Below are 15,191 nucleotides of genomic sequence, written 5' to 3'. Positions count from 1 at the left end.
ATCTTTCAACAACAAGCAGATCCTTTGTCATTATACTTATATACAATATACATGTGTAAGAAATATGAGATTATATCTCTGACGATTAGGAAATTTGGATCTTTCGTGTAAACTCTATGTATATTAGATTTTAAAGAAAAAGAAATATAAAGGGAAAAAGAAGTTCTACTTTTGCTGCAATTTAAATCGACATCGTTGGGCAATCGTGGCCTTTTTCACAGTGAAAATCGATCTATCTTTTCGCCAGGTGAAATACACTCTTAGATTAGTTGTTCCCGCAACTGTTTTAGAAATTTCATTACTAATCACTGAGCAATGTGCATTGGTAATTTTGTTCTAATTGTAAACAAAACAGTACTGCCCCTAATACACACTGACTGAATGCACTGTTGTATATAAATTGTCACTGTTTATTATTTTTTTTTTCTTCAATTTTTGTATTTCTCGGTTTTGTTCGTGTTTTTTTTTCTGTCAAAATTATACCATTTTTATATAATTTATTATGTAAACATGTATATTTGGTCTACAATTGAAAATAAATATTGCAAAAAATAAAAGTAATCAAAATTTTTGATTGACTTGAAATTCTTGTCCCTCGATACGTTTTCTGAAACAGTTTTGGGGAAGATTTTGTATACGTATACTGCATTACATAATAGTTATATATACATATTTATTATCACAACTAGTAATTAGTGCATTATTCACTTTTATTTAATTTTTTTTTTTCGTAGCTTGTGTAGTGTTATATCACATTTATTGCTGAAAATCATCCCCAATACTCAGTAGCAAATCGTGTAAATTATATCCATTAGGAATTATTGGATAATCTCGCAGTCGTCGTGAAAAAAGAAATCTAATTGAAGTTTAATGTTGAAATAAGTTCTCTCGTAACTGATCGACTATCGCATACAAATTTTCAGAATTCACGGTAGATAATTGATGAAATTCAATTCAATTTGTTGAAGCCTTTGAACCTAACATTTTGATACTATTTTCTAATTACATGGTAGATATAAGTTGACAAGTAAATTTGCAAATCTTATCTGGTAATAGACGGTAAACACAGTCAAATCAACTTACTTTGAATACTCAGGTGTTTTGGAATCGAGCCTTCTGCAAATTGTAGAGATACGAAAGATTAAAATTTTTCTAGTTTCATGGAAATTCCAAAAAGTTGGTTGACTCACAGTTTTCTACTTGAAATAAATAAACTGTTACACATCATTCTGCACAACGAGCATATTACTGAAACAGTAAAAAATTGCAGTGCCAGAAATACATAATTCTTTGAAAATAGTGCATTATGTAATATGGAAAATTGGAAAAACTGGTGAATATAAATATAGATAAAATTTTGCCTACAGATATTACTGAAAAATAACACGAAGTATGCATAGCCCGTTTTTGATGCCTGATTTTGGAAAAACAAATTTGTAAATAAAATTTTGAATGTAGAGTAGTAGAGTGTTACCAAGCATTGTGTGGGAATTTGTTCCAGCTAGGAAGCCGACCATAGCGACTCAGTTGCATAGCGAGCGGGAGAGGGAACGTGAACGCGAACGGGACCGGGAAAGAGAACGAGAACGAGAACGAGAACGAGAGCCAGATCGTGAACGAGAAAGGGAAAAAGAAAGAGAAAGAGAACGAGAGAGAGACAGGGACAGAGAACGTGACCGAGAAAGAGGAAACAATGTCAACAGTGGCCATCACGTTACGAGGAAAGAAGACCCGCCTCCCCATCCCACCGATTCTACGTCCCTTTATCACTCAAGACTCCCTTCTTTTCCCAGCCCTGCAGCACCACTTGGTCCCGCATCACTCAGCTCCGCATCCATCTGTTCAGTCAGTTCCACTCCCATGCCACCTCCACTGGGCTCGACATTACCTCCTCTAAATTTGGGACCTCCACCTATAAGTTCAGCGACTATAGGCCCACCTCCCCCAATCCCCTCGATATCATCGATGCCAACTATTCCCTCGATACCTTCCTTGGCCCCCAGCATTATTGGGCCCCCGCCACCTCTCAGTCTGCCTCTAGCGCCAATAATTTCCATACCTTCCATACATTTACCTTCCGCACCGTCAAGTACCATTCATTCTAGTCAGCACATAACTACGATAACGAGCGTTACTACAACCAAAACAATGCATCATCAACGTACAAATCCTATTGGCTGCACCACGACAAATTCGTCGTCTTTCGGCGGTACGACAACTACTCATGCAACGCATATATTAACAACGCCAAGTGCCGTTCCGCCAACGTTGAACAATTTGGCGAACCAATCGCCCAGTATTCACAAATCTTCTCCTCCTCCACCCCTTTCAAATAATTATAGTTCTAGAAATAAAGATGTCCTGTCACAGCCGACCACGCCTCAGCCGGCGTTTGTCAGGCCTTTTGAGGACTCATTTCGCGCTACTTCGAAACCACAATTGAGACCCGTACTCAATAGTCATAATCAAAATGTCCCGAACCAAATCAATCATCAAGAGTCAGTAGTGAAGTCGTCGTCGTCGTCATCCTCGTCGAGTTTGTGTTCAACGACCCAAGCGGTCACCACACAGTCAATCCAAGATGGTTTGCCGGAAAATGTCAGTAAATCATTGACGTCATCTACGAATCATCAGCTCCCCTCCCAATCTATTCCATACTCAACTCCGCAGTTTCATCATCCTCATCTTCCTGTTCCTCATGTCCCCAGCTTGTATAAGCCACCTCATTTCACCCCCCCTTCCACCCATCATCAACAACAACAACAACAACAACAACAACAACAACAACAACAACAACAACAACAACAACAACAACAACAACAACAACAACAACAACAACAGCAACAACAACAACAACAGCAACAACAACAACAACAACAACAACAACAACAACAACAACAGCAACAGCAACAACAACAACCACACCACCACCAGCAACAACAACAACAACAACATCCTTCTAATAAGTTAAATATTCCTAATGTAAGCATTAATCATAATACTACCACAAATATTAGTAATAATACGATTAGTACGAAACCGCCAACGCCGCACCATGTAAGCGAAGCACTGCCAACAGCAGGCAACCTTCAGCGAACCGATGTCCAAATAAATATTAATAATAACTGTATTACTAATGATAAAACTTCTGCGAATGCTAATTACTACAATAATCATATTATGAGCGGATCGAAAGCCATTAGTCGGAATTACAAATGTAATTTAGAAAACGTCCAGAGAGATGTACAGAAGAATTGTGCTGGAAATAATGAAAGAAACGAAAGCGATCTATCGCGACATACACTGTTGAACCAAAATCATTCGACTATCAATACATTGTTATCGGATAAATCTCCTGTACTGTCGCAGTCAACTTATGACCATAACAACAAAGGGCCTACTTTTCAACCCTTAAATTTAAATACAAATGATAAAGATTGTAAGTCTGATATCGATGTCAAACCCCAGATGGATCAAAGTACTATTATGTCCACATTACCGTATCAACCAGTTGTAAAGTTCAGTTTAAGTGATGTCGCGCAAAAACCAATTGGTACTACTCAATTGATGCAGAGTATTAAATCGGAGGAAGTTTTGCGCACCTGCCAGAATGTCTCAAATGTTCTTTTGCAAATACCAAAATATCAAGAAAAGTTATTGAATTTCTCAAATAATGAACTCAAATCTGCATTTTGCTTTACCGACAAGTGCAATAATGTGACTGAGATTTCCGTGAAGTGTGAATCGGCTGTGTTAAATGTGCCTGATCTCAGCAAGTCCTTAGTCAAGCACGAAACTGTGAACGATAAATCATTCTTGATGCCCGAGAAACCGAAAGAGTTAACATCGATGCTGGACCTTGCTGAAAAACGAAGGAAACGTAAACGGGAGAAAACCATCGGAGCCAGTGTAAGCTCTGAATCAGAAAGTGAAGAAGATGTTAAAGATTCGGATCTGTGGATAACTAAAGGGCCGCCTTCTAAGCTTCAATGTCCTGCCAAGAAACTTTCTTTCCTCGCCATGTTCGGACTGACCACTCTTAGCACTAGAAATGGTAAGATAGTATCTCAATGGAATAAAAAAATCTGTAATAATTGGATTTCAAAGGCTAACTTTGCATCTAAAAACTTGTTAAAAAATGAACGAATTTTAGAATTTTGTTTTGATACCTTGAACTTGAAACGTATCACTTGTCTGCAATCATTTTAATTACAAGACAACCGAAAAGTAATCAGAGAATAACAGAATGTGGATTTTCAAAATTTCTTTACAGAAATGGAACTTTCCAAGGTGGAAAAACGATATAAGCTAAATCCAGAGCCACCTGTTCCACCATTGGACTCTGAACCTATACTTGAATCTCTATTACCAATTCCACGGGAACATCCTGATGTGCTTCTTCAAACTCCCGATTTTGTAGGCAAAGCTGGGTTCCTCAATATTCTCGGGCTTGACGTTATGCCTCCAACCAAGAGAGACGGTAATATACTTGTCATCTTTTTTTTTTTGTATTTACGGAAGAACATGCGATGATAGTTTATTATTCCCTTGAGCACTATCATCATACACATTAGCGTCATTGGTGAAGAGTAAGAAATTAAATACTTTCCTTTAAATGGAAAATCACAGTCGGATCTGCAACAAAGTAATAAAGAATATGATTAAGAATCTGGATTACTTTGTTCCTTTTGCATTAACAACAATGTGTAAAACATTACAGAAGCGGAAGTAAGCTGGCAATACATTCTCAAGGATCGGAAAAAACGGAAAAGTGTCAACACAGTGACAGCTTACTGTGAAAGAATTGCCAGAGTTTATTCAAGAAATCCACCGTTGTTACCAAGACCACCGCAGAAAATGCGACTACTGGACAGAGTGAAATCAAAACATTTACCAGAGCGACCACCACCGTTACCACCTTTGGTTCCAAATATAGTACCAAGGTTCCACTCTGTCCTACCCACACCTGGAGAGAATGGCGTTAAGCAACATTGCAAAATACCAGAGATTTGTCAGGCTGACGATTCGATTGATGATCAAGATGACAAGGATAAATCGAGGTGGGATGGTATCGAAGATACCATGATCGCATACATGGAATATTCAAAAGGTCCGTAATTATTATCTATAACAATCAGCTTAAATTTTAGAATCATTGCGAATGTGAATAATTGAAATCCATTATGTGAAAAATGCATACGATATCGTCAACGTGGGTGAATATGTTTTTCTAATTGATTCTATTTTCTTTGTATTTTTTTTATAGAAAAATCGTTGGAGAGAACAGTCTTAGCTGCGCAAACGGCGAAACTAGCAGCACGGACAAATAATCTGAGATCAGAGGCAATCCAACTAGAAAGAAGAAGATACGATTTATTGTCCAATTGCTCCGCCCTTGAGACAGAGAGGCGATGCCTCAGCGAGCAGATAGAAAGAATTAACGCTCTTCTGAGAACCCTGAGGTAGCAATACGCGACGCACAACACGGAAACTCATTCATCTGTGATATTATCGACGGGTTAAGAGAGCCGTTGGTATCTAAATAGTTGAAACAACAAACAATTTTTTAACAATTTTAGATAAGTAAATGTAAGATTACATTGACCAAGTGTACAGCATTTTTTTAGTCTTTTATCACAGTTTACTTTATTTGTAATGAATTAAAGCTATACTGGTAGTTTTTCTAAATCCAGAAATTTTAGTTATTCGATATTTAGGCATTCTTTTACATAGCGATTGTTACATGGAGTTTAAACGTGTCTTAACCATTTCTAAAACAACTCGTAAAAAGAGTCTGATTAGAATATGCTATTTGAAAGACATGTTGAATATTGTGTATGAAATCAGAGGGGACTAGTGTTTAAAGTGTTGTAAGTAATCATATCAATATGATACGAACGTGTAAAAATGAAGTGTAAAGAAAACGAATCAAAATACAAATTTCTCTTCAATTAATAAGGAAGTTTTAGTGTTTCATAATTTTTACTGACGGCTCTTTAACCCAAGGTATAAGATAAATAATTATAATTTGTATAATATTTTATTGAATATAGAGAGAACACTCATGTAACTTATTTTATTCTCTGTAATGTGGACTTGTATTTAAATATTGAAAAGGATATTCTATCATATGATTCGCACGTTTACTGATTAGTAACATGTGTATTGATAAGATAAACATAGAAGAGAAGGATCTCAATTTAATAACTGAAAAATCGAAGATAATTGATTTTTAAACAATGCGAATATCTTTTATATTGAAGTAAAATTGTTTATCGAACATTCGCCATTTGATGAACCTCTGAAAGATACTTCTAATTTGTTGTAAGTACACCAGTGTCTTCTCGAAACGGTCACTTTTTGTGGTTCAATATTTTCCGTATGTAATAATTGAAACGCTAATAATTATTTGGAATTCGCATAATTTTTCGAACACATGTATTGCAATTTGTATAAACTGTAGACTCAACCATTGAATAAGAATAATAAGAACCTCCTTCAATTCTATGTTGAATACTTACAATAATAATAATAATGTCTGCAATGGCCAGTGAATTTCAAAGAAGTGAAAAACGATGTTGAGGTACTTAACAAAAAACAAGGTTATAAAAAAAAATGACTTGACTTTTACCATAAAATTGCGTGAGTACATTCCATGAAAATGCTTGTTACCCGCTAAACCTTTAACATTCCATGTATTGAACGGACCTTGAAAAAATATGAGTAAACGTGAAATAACATTTTTATTTAATATCATCCATTTCTTGGCAGACCGTAATTATTATACTTCACCTGGGTCCTATTTAGTTCTTTCTTTCTTGTTTTCACATTTTCGAATAATTTGGCGTACTGATTCAAATCTCTCATTGTGCTCTCTAAATTGATTATCTCCTTGCTCCGTATAATGTAGCATCATATCTACCCGCCTTCCCTGTTATAACCCGCAAATCAATTTTGTCTGTGTTTTCAACGTTTTGTTCATTGAGTGCCTACATTTGTAAATATCATTATTTTTATGTATTGTGTAATATTAAGGCATCTGTAGAAATCTGCAGGTACCTTTCTGGCCAGAACAAGAGCCTAAAAGTAAACTGTTCGAAAACACTTTGTCTGCCTCCTTTATCTCCCTTTTATTAAAAGTTAATTGTAAAATATTAAAGTAGTCTTTGAAATTATCTTATAAATTCTTATGAAAAGAAATCAGTCGAGAAGGTAATTCACCGTACATAATATGTATATTTTCGGTCGACGCTTTATGTAGTCAGTTTTTTTGTTTTTAAATCTTCCAATTGCCATAATTGAGCATAAATTATATGTATCCATAAATACAAGAAAGCTTTTTCAAATGGTGCGTTTTATTTGCGAGCCTCATAAAAATAGGAGAGGACAAGGACGACGTTCGATTGGTATAATTCTAGATACTAACCAATGAGGTAACGCTTCTCATGCTTTTTTGTTTTCAAAGTATGGTGCTGCCATCCGTCGGAATGAAATAATACGAATTCCACAGCCTTCCGTGTCAAAAAATTTTCCCGCGCAAACGAGCGCTATCAAGACAGTGGGCGCCAAAATACGTGACATCCGACATCATTTGCTGTTCGGTAACGGTAGGAAGAGGTTGCAGTTGTGATCAGACTTTCTATCCGTGTAGAATCAATCTCGAAATATGTCCGGTCGTGGTAAAGGAGGTGAGTAGCATCAAAGCTTCCGAGAATAATTAGCCAGATTCTCAAACAACAGGACGCATTAAAAGTTTCTTATTGATTTTTAAAGGCAAGACCAAGGGAAAGGCGAAGACTCGCAGCAGCAGGGCTGGGCTTCAATTTCCCGTAGGTCGTATTCACCGGCTCCTGAGGAAAGGAAACTATGCCGAACGTGTCGGAGCCGGTGCTCCGGTTTACCTAGCTGCGGTCATGGAATATTTGGCCGCCGAAGTTCTCGAGTTGGCTGGAAATGCTGCGAGAGACAACAAGAAGACGAGGTTAGTCCTATCAGCACCCTTATTTTCACAACCACAATACTATAGTTCAGAAGTATAGACAACCCACAGATTACTCCTTCATTTTCTCTTATTCACTACAATTTTTTCACTGTATAATATGATAAATCTCAACCAAAGTAGGTTTAACATTTCTTACGGAATCGAGCGGAATTTGCGTCGTTATTATCGCGTGCCGTTTTTTTCCTCTGTTTCGGTACAATCATTTGCCTCCTGTGAAGATACATTGAATATACATTGTACACATGAAGAACTGCTTTGAAATTAATCCTAATAACAGTACAGTGTGTAATAATTCGTGTGATAAAATTGATGTATGTATGAATATATTTATACGTGAACATGGCCGAACACTTCCATTTCAACCTAATACAAAGAAACTTGTTTTTGCACCAACAAAACTCTCCCCCTTCTCCTAAAACACTATGACAATTTACACGTTTTCTAAATGGAATTCTCGATTTGGGAAAACAGTACCCAATTTCATGTAACTGAACTATGCGTACACACAGATATTTGAAAAATCCTGCAGTCAGACGTACAACATTTACTTCAGGAAATTGGATTTATTGACCATATTTATGTTTTATTTTACAGAATAATCCCTCGTCACCTCCAACTAGCCATTCGTAATGATGAAGAATTGAACAAACTGCTTTCTGGAGTGACTATTGCACAGGGTGGTGTTCTGCCCAACATCCAGGCAGTTTTATTGCCTAAAAAGACTGGAAGTAGCAGTGGATCTGGCAAGGGAGACAAGGCCTCTCAAGAATACTAAATTAAGATATTACATTAGTGCGAGCACGAACTTACATTTGACCTTATAAAACCTGACAATTCAATGCAACACATTTATTTACATTCACTAAAAATTGGCAAGATCAGATGTGTAAAAGCACTGAACAAAATTGCAAGTTGAATTTATTTTGTTTCTTTTTTTTCAGTATTGAATAAATGAATCGCGTATGCGTATGATTCATTGTATGATGCTTATGTTTGACGGCATCCTTCGTTTTTCAAACTGTTTTTTATATTTATGTATTAATTTTTGCCATTGTATTATTTCGCGAATTTTTTTGTTTCAATTTTGATAAGTGAGTAGATCAAAGGTGACAAACAATAAATGGCCTGCGGCGTTATCATAATAATACTAACTTTTATTGACCTGATAACTGATCCCACAGTACGACGAATTGGTGGGAACATTTCTTGAAAATTGTACCTATTTGTACATACGAGTACATAAGCGATATCTTGACATGGAAAAATAACCCGAACGAAAAATGACAAGCGGTTTCAATAATTGTGTAGTGTTTTTGGTTTGTCTCGTCACTTTTTCATCTTACCGCAATTTCAGTAGCCCAATTATTTCTGATAATTTAGAGTGTAGACTATATTCAAGAAAGAGTGTTTTGATTATAACATCAACAAGCATGCAGCTTATACTCTCGTATTTATTATTTGACGTATGCAGCACACAATTTTTTAAGTCCAGGGATATCAGGTTTGATCATCATAAATCTTCAAAGAACCGAATAAAGAATTAATTTACAATCAGATTCAAGCTTCGAATCGACCATTCTTTCAAATTGATCAAAACGTTTCTCTGTTGAGTCAAGGCTCCAAAATTGTAACTTTTGGTCGGCACTGTAGAAACCGTTCACAATCGTGTAGTACGTGAAGTTTGTAACAACAGGAATAACTAATAACAGTCCGCAATATTCTTCAGACGAAAATATCGAAACCAAAGTACAATTCTTCATTGGTACAATCATGAGCACGCTTTATGCCTATAAGCTACTTCCGCCTCCGCTAGCAGACCATTTTAATAGTTCGTGGCTTGTAGCTGTATGTTAAAGTATTCGTGCGACATGACATATGATTTTTAACTCAGCGTCCGTTAGTAATATTATATCTAGCCACTAATTGTACAGTTAAAAATTCAGCGATGTCTTCGTCAGACGTTTCGATGCTCGTAGATATGGGTTTCAGCCAGGCAAAAGCGTGAGTATTGACAGAAAATAATGATCTTGTGATTCCTAACCTCTTCGGAAAAAGCCGGAATCATTTTTGCAGATTTTAAATACCCTACCACCCTCAGTTAAATAATCACTGTATTTTTCATTCGTGTGTTTTCTGTAATTGTTTTTCAGCGAGCGAGCCCTACAAATTACCGGAAACAAAGGTGTCGAGCCGGCTATGGAATGGTACGAATGAAAAACAATTTGTCTTCATCCTACTGATTAAATATTGCAAATTTTTTTAGGCTCCTTGCTCATTCCGATGGAGCTGAACCTTCCCCTGGGCTTATAGCCGAAAATCCTGTCAGTATACCCGTATCAGCAACTGAATCTCCACAGGAAAATATCGCTGATGCAAGTAACGAAGATGAATCAGCAGCAACTGCCAAATCCATTAAATGCGATGTGTGAGTTTGATGGTTGCATAAATTGTTATTTTCGTGCATTATAATGTCTGATTAGTTTTTATCTCCTCATCTTCTTAAGAATGCACGATACAAAAGATTAATTAGAAAAGAGTTCTTTCGATTAATGACCCTTCAGGTCACTTTATACGTAATGAACATGCAAAGGAATTTTTTTACAGATGTGGGAAACTGTTCAAATCTAATTTAGAGGTGGAATTTCATGCCACAAAGTCCGGACATGACAGTTTCTCTGAAAGCACGGAAGAGAAGAAGCCACTGACAGAAGAGGAGAAAAAAGAGCAATTGAGGTTATTAGAAGAAAAAATGAGACAAAAGAGAAAAGAGCGAGAGGAACTGGAGAAAAAAGAAGCATTTGAAAAGGAGAAATTGAGGATACGCTCAGGCAAAGAGATGGTCGAAGCCAAGAAAAAGTAAGTATCTTCAGTTTATTTATTGTAGGTTGAATGTGGCAAAAGCCTCACGAGAAAGAACTGTTGTTCATTTGATATAAGAGAGATTAAATTGATCCTAATGACTTTGGTCTTAATAGAAAAACGCTCGTTATTATCGACTTGAATTGGATTTAATTGCATTTAATCAGCTTGGAATTTCATCAACGTTGTATTGTTAATTGATGTGATGGTATTTTATTATTTCATAGGCTTGAAGACTTGGAAATGAAGAAATTATTAGAGCAACGGAAAAGGGAAAAAGAAGAGGAGAAATTAGCAAAGCAGAGAGTAAGAGAGCAAATCGAAGCTGACAAAGCAGCAAGACGTGCTAGAGCCGCCTCTGACGCTGGACGTGTTACACTTTCCCCTGTAGCTTCGATTGCTGCGCCAACCGTCGTATCAACGGGTCCAAAAAAAAATTATAGCGAAACAAAATTGCAGGTGATTGATACACTGATTCTCTCTTTGACTTGTTTGAAACTACAAGTATATTAAATAACATCATGTATTATTTATGAAACACGATACTGATTAAAATGCAGCTTGAATTATGTATTTTAGATCAGACTAACGAATGGTCAGGCATTGACACAGACCTTTGGATCCAAGGAACAGCTTTCTGCTGTACGATTGTATATTGAAATGAATAGAACTGATGGTTCGGGGTTGTTTAATTTAATGACTACATTTCCTCGGAAAATTTTCACAGAGGACGATTACGAAAAACCATTGGACATTTTAGGTAAATGAATCTTTGTATGGGAAGCCAGTAGTACGTTTTGTAAATTGTTACCAATTATGTATTGAATCATTTTTAGGCTTGGTACCGACAGCTGTTGTGATAGTACAGAAGAAAACGGAATTACAGTAGCAGAAATTAGTGTCTTAATGGCATTATAAACTGCGTAATGCGATTACAATTTGATAAACATTAATACTAACTACATAAAATAATGTAAATTAAAGCACTTTAATACCATAAAATTGTTATTCATACCATTCATAGACCACTATTTGTAACGTTGCTGTAATACGTACATTCAATCATTCTGTAACTGGATTTTAACTTGGCACATCAATCAATTTTGAATTTCTTGTAATAATGTATGAGCATGAGATAACTCGTTTGGATTGCCCGTTCACCAAACAGCTCTTTGGGTACTTGAAAAAGTGCATATAATAGGTACAGTACATTTTTTTTATTCCAATGTGTATAATTTTTCTAAAAAAAAAAAAAAATAAATAAGTTATGCTTTTATCAGTCACTAGTTTCCTGTCACAAAACTTGACACTGAAACATCGTATTTTCTTCGAGTTACATTATTACATTACAGTAGTTAAGTTGCTAGATATTTCTGGGTTGCTGTATAATGGCAATAGACAAAAATACACTCATAATACATTATACAATTTTCAATTTGCCTAGTTTGAACGTATTGATTACTATTTTACTAATATAACATTGTAATTGGATGGAACTGCACTGGGATAATTCACTGGCTTCTTCCGATCACAGTTTGAAGGAAAGTCAACGATGTTGTCACAATCAGTCAGCTTCAAGCCTTTATCCAGGCAAATCCGTATTTCGAATATGTAAGATTCATGCGTTTTCTACAATGTAATAATATAATATATGTAGAAATAACATTCGTTTGAGACACAATTTTCGGCTATCATGTCAAGTAAGAATGTAGAGATTTTGGTATTCCACTAATTATATCTCTGTCAAAAAGAAACTTAAATATTTAAAAACAGAATATTGTTGCATAATCTGACGATAACTTAAAATATCAACGATGGTACAAAACATTGAATGAAATTAATATTAAAAAGAAAGTCTCACCGGATTTTTGATACACTCGACCTCAATAGTTTTTCCTAAAATCTTTTCCACACCACTAATGATTTGCTCTACGGCATAAGCTTGACCAACGAATATTCCTGCCTTGGCAAGCACATGAGTCATGTCATATTCTTTCAACAGATCCAATCCTTTTTGAAAATATTTCAATTCTGTATTCAAAGGTTCAAGGACGGATGCACAGGTACCATGTTTGTCCCACTCATGTTTCCAGAATGAAAAGTGTGGTGTTCCATCTTCAATGTTTATCCATTTCTCATCTAACTGATGTATTATTGGGATTAAAGTAGACGCATTAAAACCCTGTGTCTTATTGCAGAAAAGTGGGCCAATTTTGTGGAACTGAGTAGGCCAAATTCCATGGATTGTCCACTCCTCTTGCCTTGGTAAAAAGCAACGATGAGATGGAACCTTTTCTTTCCACTGGGAGCAAACTGTCTCTGGCCAATGTTGAGTGAAAACGATAACATCAAAATTTTCTCCTGCTGACGTTGCTTGGTTAGAGTTGGGTCGCGAACTAAATAAATTCAGTTTGTAATTACCACAAAAAAAAAAACGTTTTTTCGCTGTTAAATTCGCTGTTTGAGTTGCTATCAAGTAATTGTGATTCTTCTATCTGTAAACTTACATTACAAACTGAATTTTTTTTTTGTGATGAGAATCTGTTTAAGGAAACTAAAAACTATCACTATTTGGAATGTTACTTAAACCACATACATCGACATTCTTATTTGTAATTTTGTCATATACATTATTTTGTTAGATGTTTACAAATTTCCTTAATCAAAAATGAAGTAATTATATCAATAAGAGATTATCTACTTCCCCCTGCGATAAGCCGTGCAATACGCCTAACTTAACTTGTGTGCAAGTATAGGTTTGTATAAAATATATGACTCATTATTGTAACAAACGATATGTTTCAAAGCACACCCTAGATCGATTGCATAATTACTACATGGTTTATCTATAAAACTGAACATAAGATCTCTAATGGATGAAGCCAAACAATTAGTAATGGCGCAAATAGAGACACACAAATAATGAACATTTAGTCAATACTCTCAAAATGCAGTTTAAAAGTTATTGAAATAAATAATATGACTTAAATTTAGACTTACCGGCAATATGTAACCTGGAGAGATACAGTCAGTAAGAAAAGAATTGCCGAAAAATTGAAATTGGATAACATCTTGCTGTAGGATTTGCTAATAATTGAAACTATAGTAAATTCTAGTATTGCTTCTCAAACTCCGACCAGCAGCTAGCTCTTTAGTGCTGCAGCTAGTGGAATCAGCTGCTGGCAGAAGCTCTGTCACCAACGACGATTCCCTCTCTCCGCTTCGCAGACTTCGGTCACGCTTTGTTCTAGCGGCGTCCTAGTTTCCGCCGAATGCCATACAAAGATCTGCCAAATCGGACTTGGGACTGGGAGTCGGGCGTAGCGGGTTGCTACGTGGCATGGCAAATGTGTCTAGTGATACTTATAACGAACGATTTTACAGCTCCAGCTAAGGTCGAGCGTCGGACGTAGGTAAAATCGTTTTGGTTTCAGAGTTATCAGGTAAACCTTTAATGACTGCTCTTGTCCATCAAAAAGGGTTAGCTAGTTAGTGTCTTTGTAATTCTCCAGAAATTCAAAGATAAAACACCTTGAACATTGCAAGACCAACAGCGGAAAAAATTCGCAGAAAATACGGAGTTTTCCATATTTTGGCTGCAACTTTCGATCCGCTGTTCGCAGAGACTTTAATTCAATTACCCGCAATCGTTTTCTCTGGTAAATTATGTCGATTATAATCGAATACTCGCACGAGTTTTGGGTTGCAATATACCTGTACGTACTCGATTTAAATGCGTATACCTTTGTACACATTGGTGTATTACAGTATGTATTAACGTTGACCGAAGAATATAAAGACGGATACCCCTGGGCCCCCTGGGTAAATTTTTGTGACCAGTTTTCGGCGGGCAAGATGGGCCTGGGAGCGTAAAAGGGTTCTGCTCTATCGACTCTACCTAACGGGCTCGCATCGACAGCACCGACATTCGCAGCAGCCAAAGTAGTGTCGGTATGAAAGCTTGAGATTGAGTCGGTACACAGTGAGTACGTAAGACTAGTTGTCGACTGCAACTTAGAAATGTCGATCAGCTCAATCATCCCCGTGAAAAGACGCGTAACCGCGTCCACCGCCAGACGCCTCCGACGACCACCGCGTCCACCGCCAACGACCGCAACAACCTCCAAGCACTTCCAACCACCGCCAAACACTTCCTACCCCCTTCAATCACCGCCAAGCACCTCCTGTCACCTCCTGCCTCCACAAAACGCCTCCTACCACCTGCTACCACCCCCTATCACCTCCAACCACCACCTACCAGCTCTTACCATTTCCGAAAACCTCCAACCACCTTCGTCCTGTTTTAGCATCTATTTGTTTTAGTATCTAC

At 36.7% G+C, this 15,191-nt stretch overlaps 4 protein-coding genes across 6 annotated transcripts in view; 3 read left to right on the top strand and 1 right to left on the bottom strand.

Annotated features, from left to right (window-relative positions):
- LOC124300995 (uncharacterized) overlaps positions 1-7,105 on the top strand; it is a 69,973-nt gene extending 62,868 nt beyond the window's left edge. Inside the window, exons 13-16 of the mRNA XM_046755569.1 lie at positions 1,502-4,054; positions 4,274-4,480; positions 4,721-5,110; positions 5,267-7,105. Of these exons, the coding sequence (XP_046611525.1) occupies positions 1,502-4,054; positions 4,274-4,480; positions 4,721-5,110; positions 5,267-5,466 (3,350 nt within the window). The 3' untranslated portion in view covers positions 5,467-7,105. The remainder of the gene's footprint in view (positions 1-1,501; positions 4,055-4,273; positions 4,481-4,720; positions 5,111-5,266) is intronic.
- A 429-nt stretch (positions 7,106-7,534) lies between these two features.
- On the top strand, positions 7,535-9,147 carry LOC124300999 (histone H2A-like). Its single transcript, XM_046755575.1, has 3 exons — positions 7,535-7,688; positions 7,774-7,981; positions 8,597-9,147. Exons 1-3 carry the CDS (start codon positions 7,667-7,669, stop codon positions 8,775-8,777), a joined length of 411 nt encoding a protein of 136 aa, XP_046611531.1. The 5' UTR covers positions 7,535-7,666; the 3' UTR covers positions 8,778-9,147.
- A 155-nt stretch (positions 9,148-9,302) lies between these two features.
- On the top strand, positions 9,303-13,058 carry LOC124300997 (UBX domain-containing protein 1). Of its 3 annotated transcripts, none has more exons than XR_006907379.1 (7): positions 9,303-10,003; positions 10,153-10,206; positions 10,266-10,427; positions 10,607-10,858; positions 11,089-11,320; positions 11,446-11,621; positions 11,698-13,058. XR_006907379.1 is itself a non-coding variant. In XM_046755572.1 (7 exons), exons 1-7 carry the CDS (start codon positions 9,948-9,950, stop codon positions 11,748-11,750), a joined length of 990 nt encoding a protein of 329 aa, XP_046611528.1. In that variant the 5' UTR covers positions 9,303-9,947; the 3' UTR covers positions 11,751-13,058. The 3 variants fall into 3 exon arrangements, 1 of the variants encoding a protein (XP_046611528.1); XR_006907378.1 differs by having other exon boundaries at positions 11,422-11,621; XM_046755572.1 differs by having other exon boundaries at positions 11,441-11,621.
- LOC124300998 (ribonuclease Oy) lies at positions 11,742-14,615 on the bottom strand. Its single transcript, XM_046755574.1, has 3 exons — positions 13,862-14,615; positions 12,723-13,257; positions 11,742-12,490 (listed from the first exon to the last, which is right to left on the bottom strand). The coding sequence occupies exons 1-3, from the start codon at positions 13,930-13,932 to the stop codon at positions 12,323-12,325; spliced, it is 774 nt and encodes a 257-aa protein (XP_046611530.1). The 5' UTR covers positions 13,933-14,615; the 3' UTR covers positions 11,742-12,322.
- Between the last annotated feature and the right edge of the window lie 576 nt (positions 14,616-15,191).

The sequence above is a fragment of the Neodiprion virginianus genome, chromosome 3 (assembly GCF_021901495.1).
Source record: "Neodiprion virginianus isolate iyNeoVirg1 chromosome 3, iyNeoVirg1.1, whole genome shotgun sequence".
Classification (NCBI taxonomy): Eukaryota; Metazoa; Arthropoda; class Insecta; order Hymenoptera; family Diprionidae; genus Neodiprion; species Neodiprion virginianus.
The sequence above is the reverse complement of the archived record's forward strand: the minus strand, read 5'-3'. Positions and strand labels throughout refer to the sequence as shown.

Coding starts and splice junctions, on each gene's coding strand:
- LOC124300999 (XM_046755575.1), top strand. CDS start 7,667: ATGTCCGGTCGTGGTAAAGGAG. Junction 7,689..7,773: donor GTCCGGTCGTGGTAAAGGAG/GTGAGTAGCATC, acceptor TGATTTTTAAAG/GCAAGACCAAGGGAAAGGCG. Junction 7,982..8,596: donor AGAGACAACAAGAAGACGAG/GTTAGTCCTATC, acceptor TTTATTTTACAG/AATAATCCCTCGTCACCTCC.
- LOC124300997 (XM_046755572.1), top strand. CDS start 9,948: ATGTCTTCGTCAGACGTTTCGATGCTCGTAGATATGGGTTTCAGCCAG. Junction 10,207..10,265: donor GTCGAGCCGGCTATGGAATG/GTACGAATGAAA, acceptor AAATTTTTTTAG/GCTCCTTGCTCATTCCGATG. Junction 10,428..10,606: donor AAATCCATTAAATGCGATGT/GTGAGTTTGATG, acceptor ATTTTTTTACAG/ATGTGGGAAACTGTTCAAAT.
- LOC124300998 (XM_046755574.1), bottom strand. CDS start 13,932: ATGTTATCCAATTTCAATTTTTCGGCAATTCTTTTCTTACTGACTGTA. Junction 13,258..13,861: donor CTCCAGGTTACATATTGCCG/GTAAGTCTAAAT, acceptor GAATTTATTTAG/TTCGCGACCCAACTCTAACC. Junction 12,491..12,722: donor TCGAGTGTATCAAAAATCCG/GTGAGACTTTCT, acceptor ATTACATTGTAG/AAAACGCATGAATCTTACAT.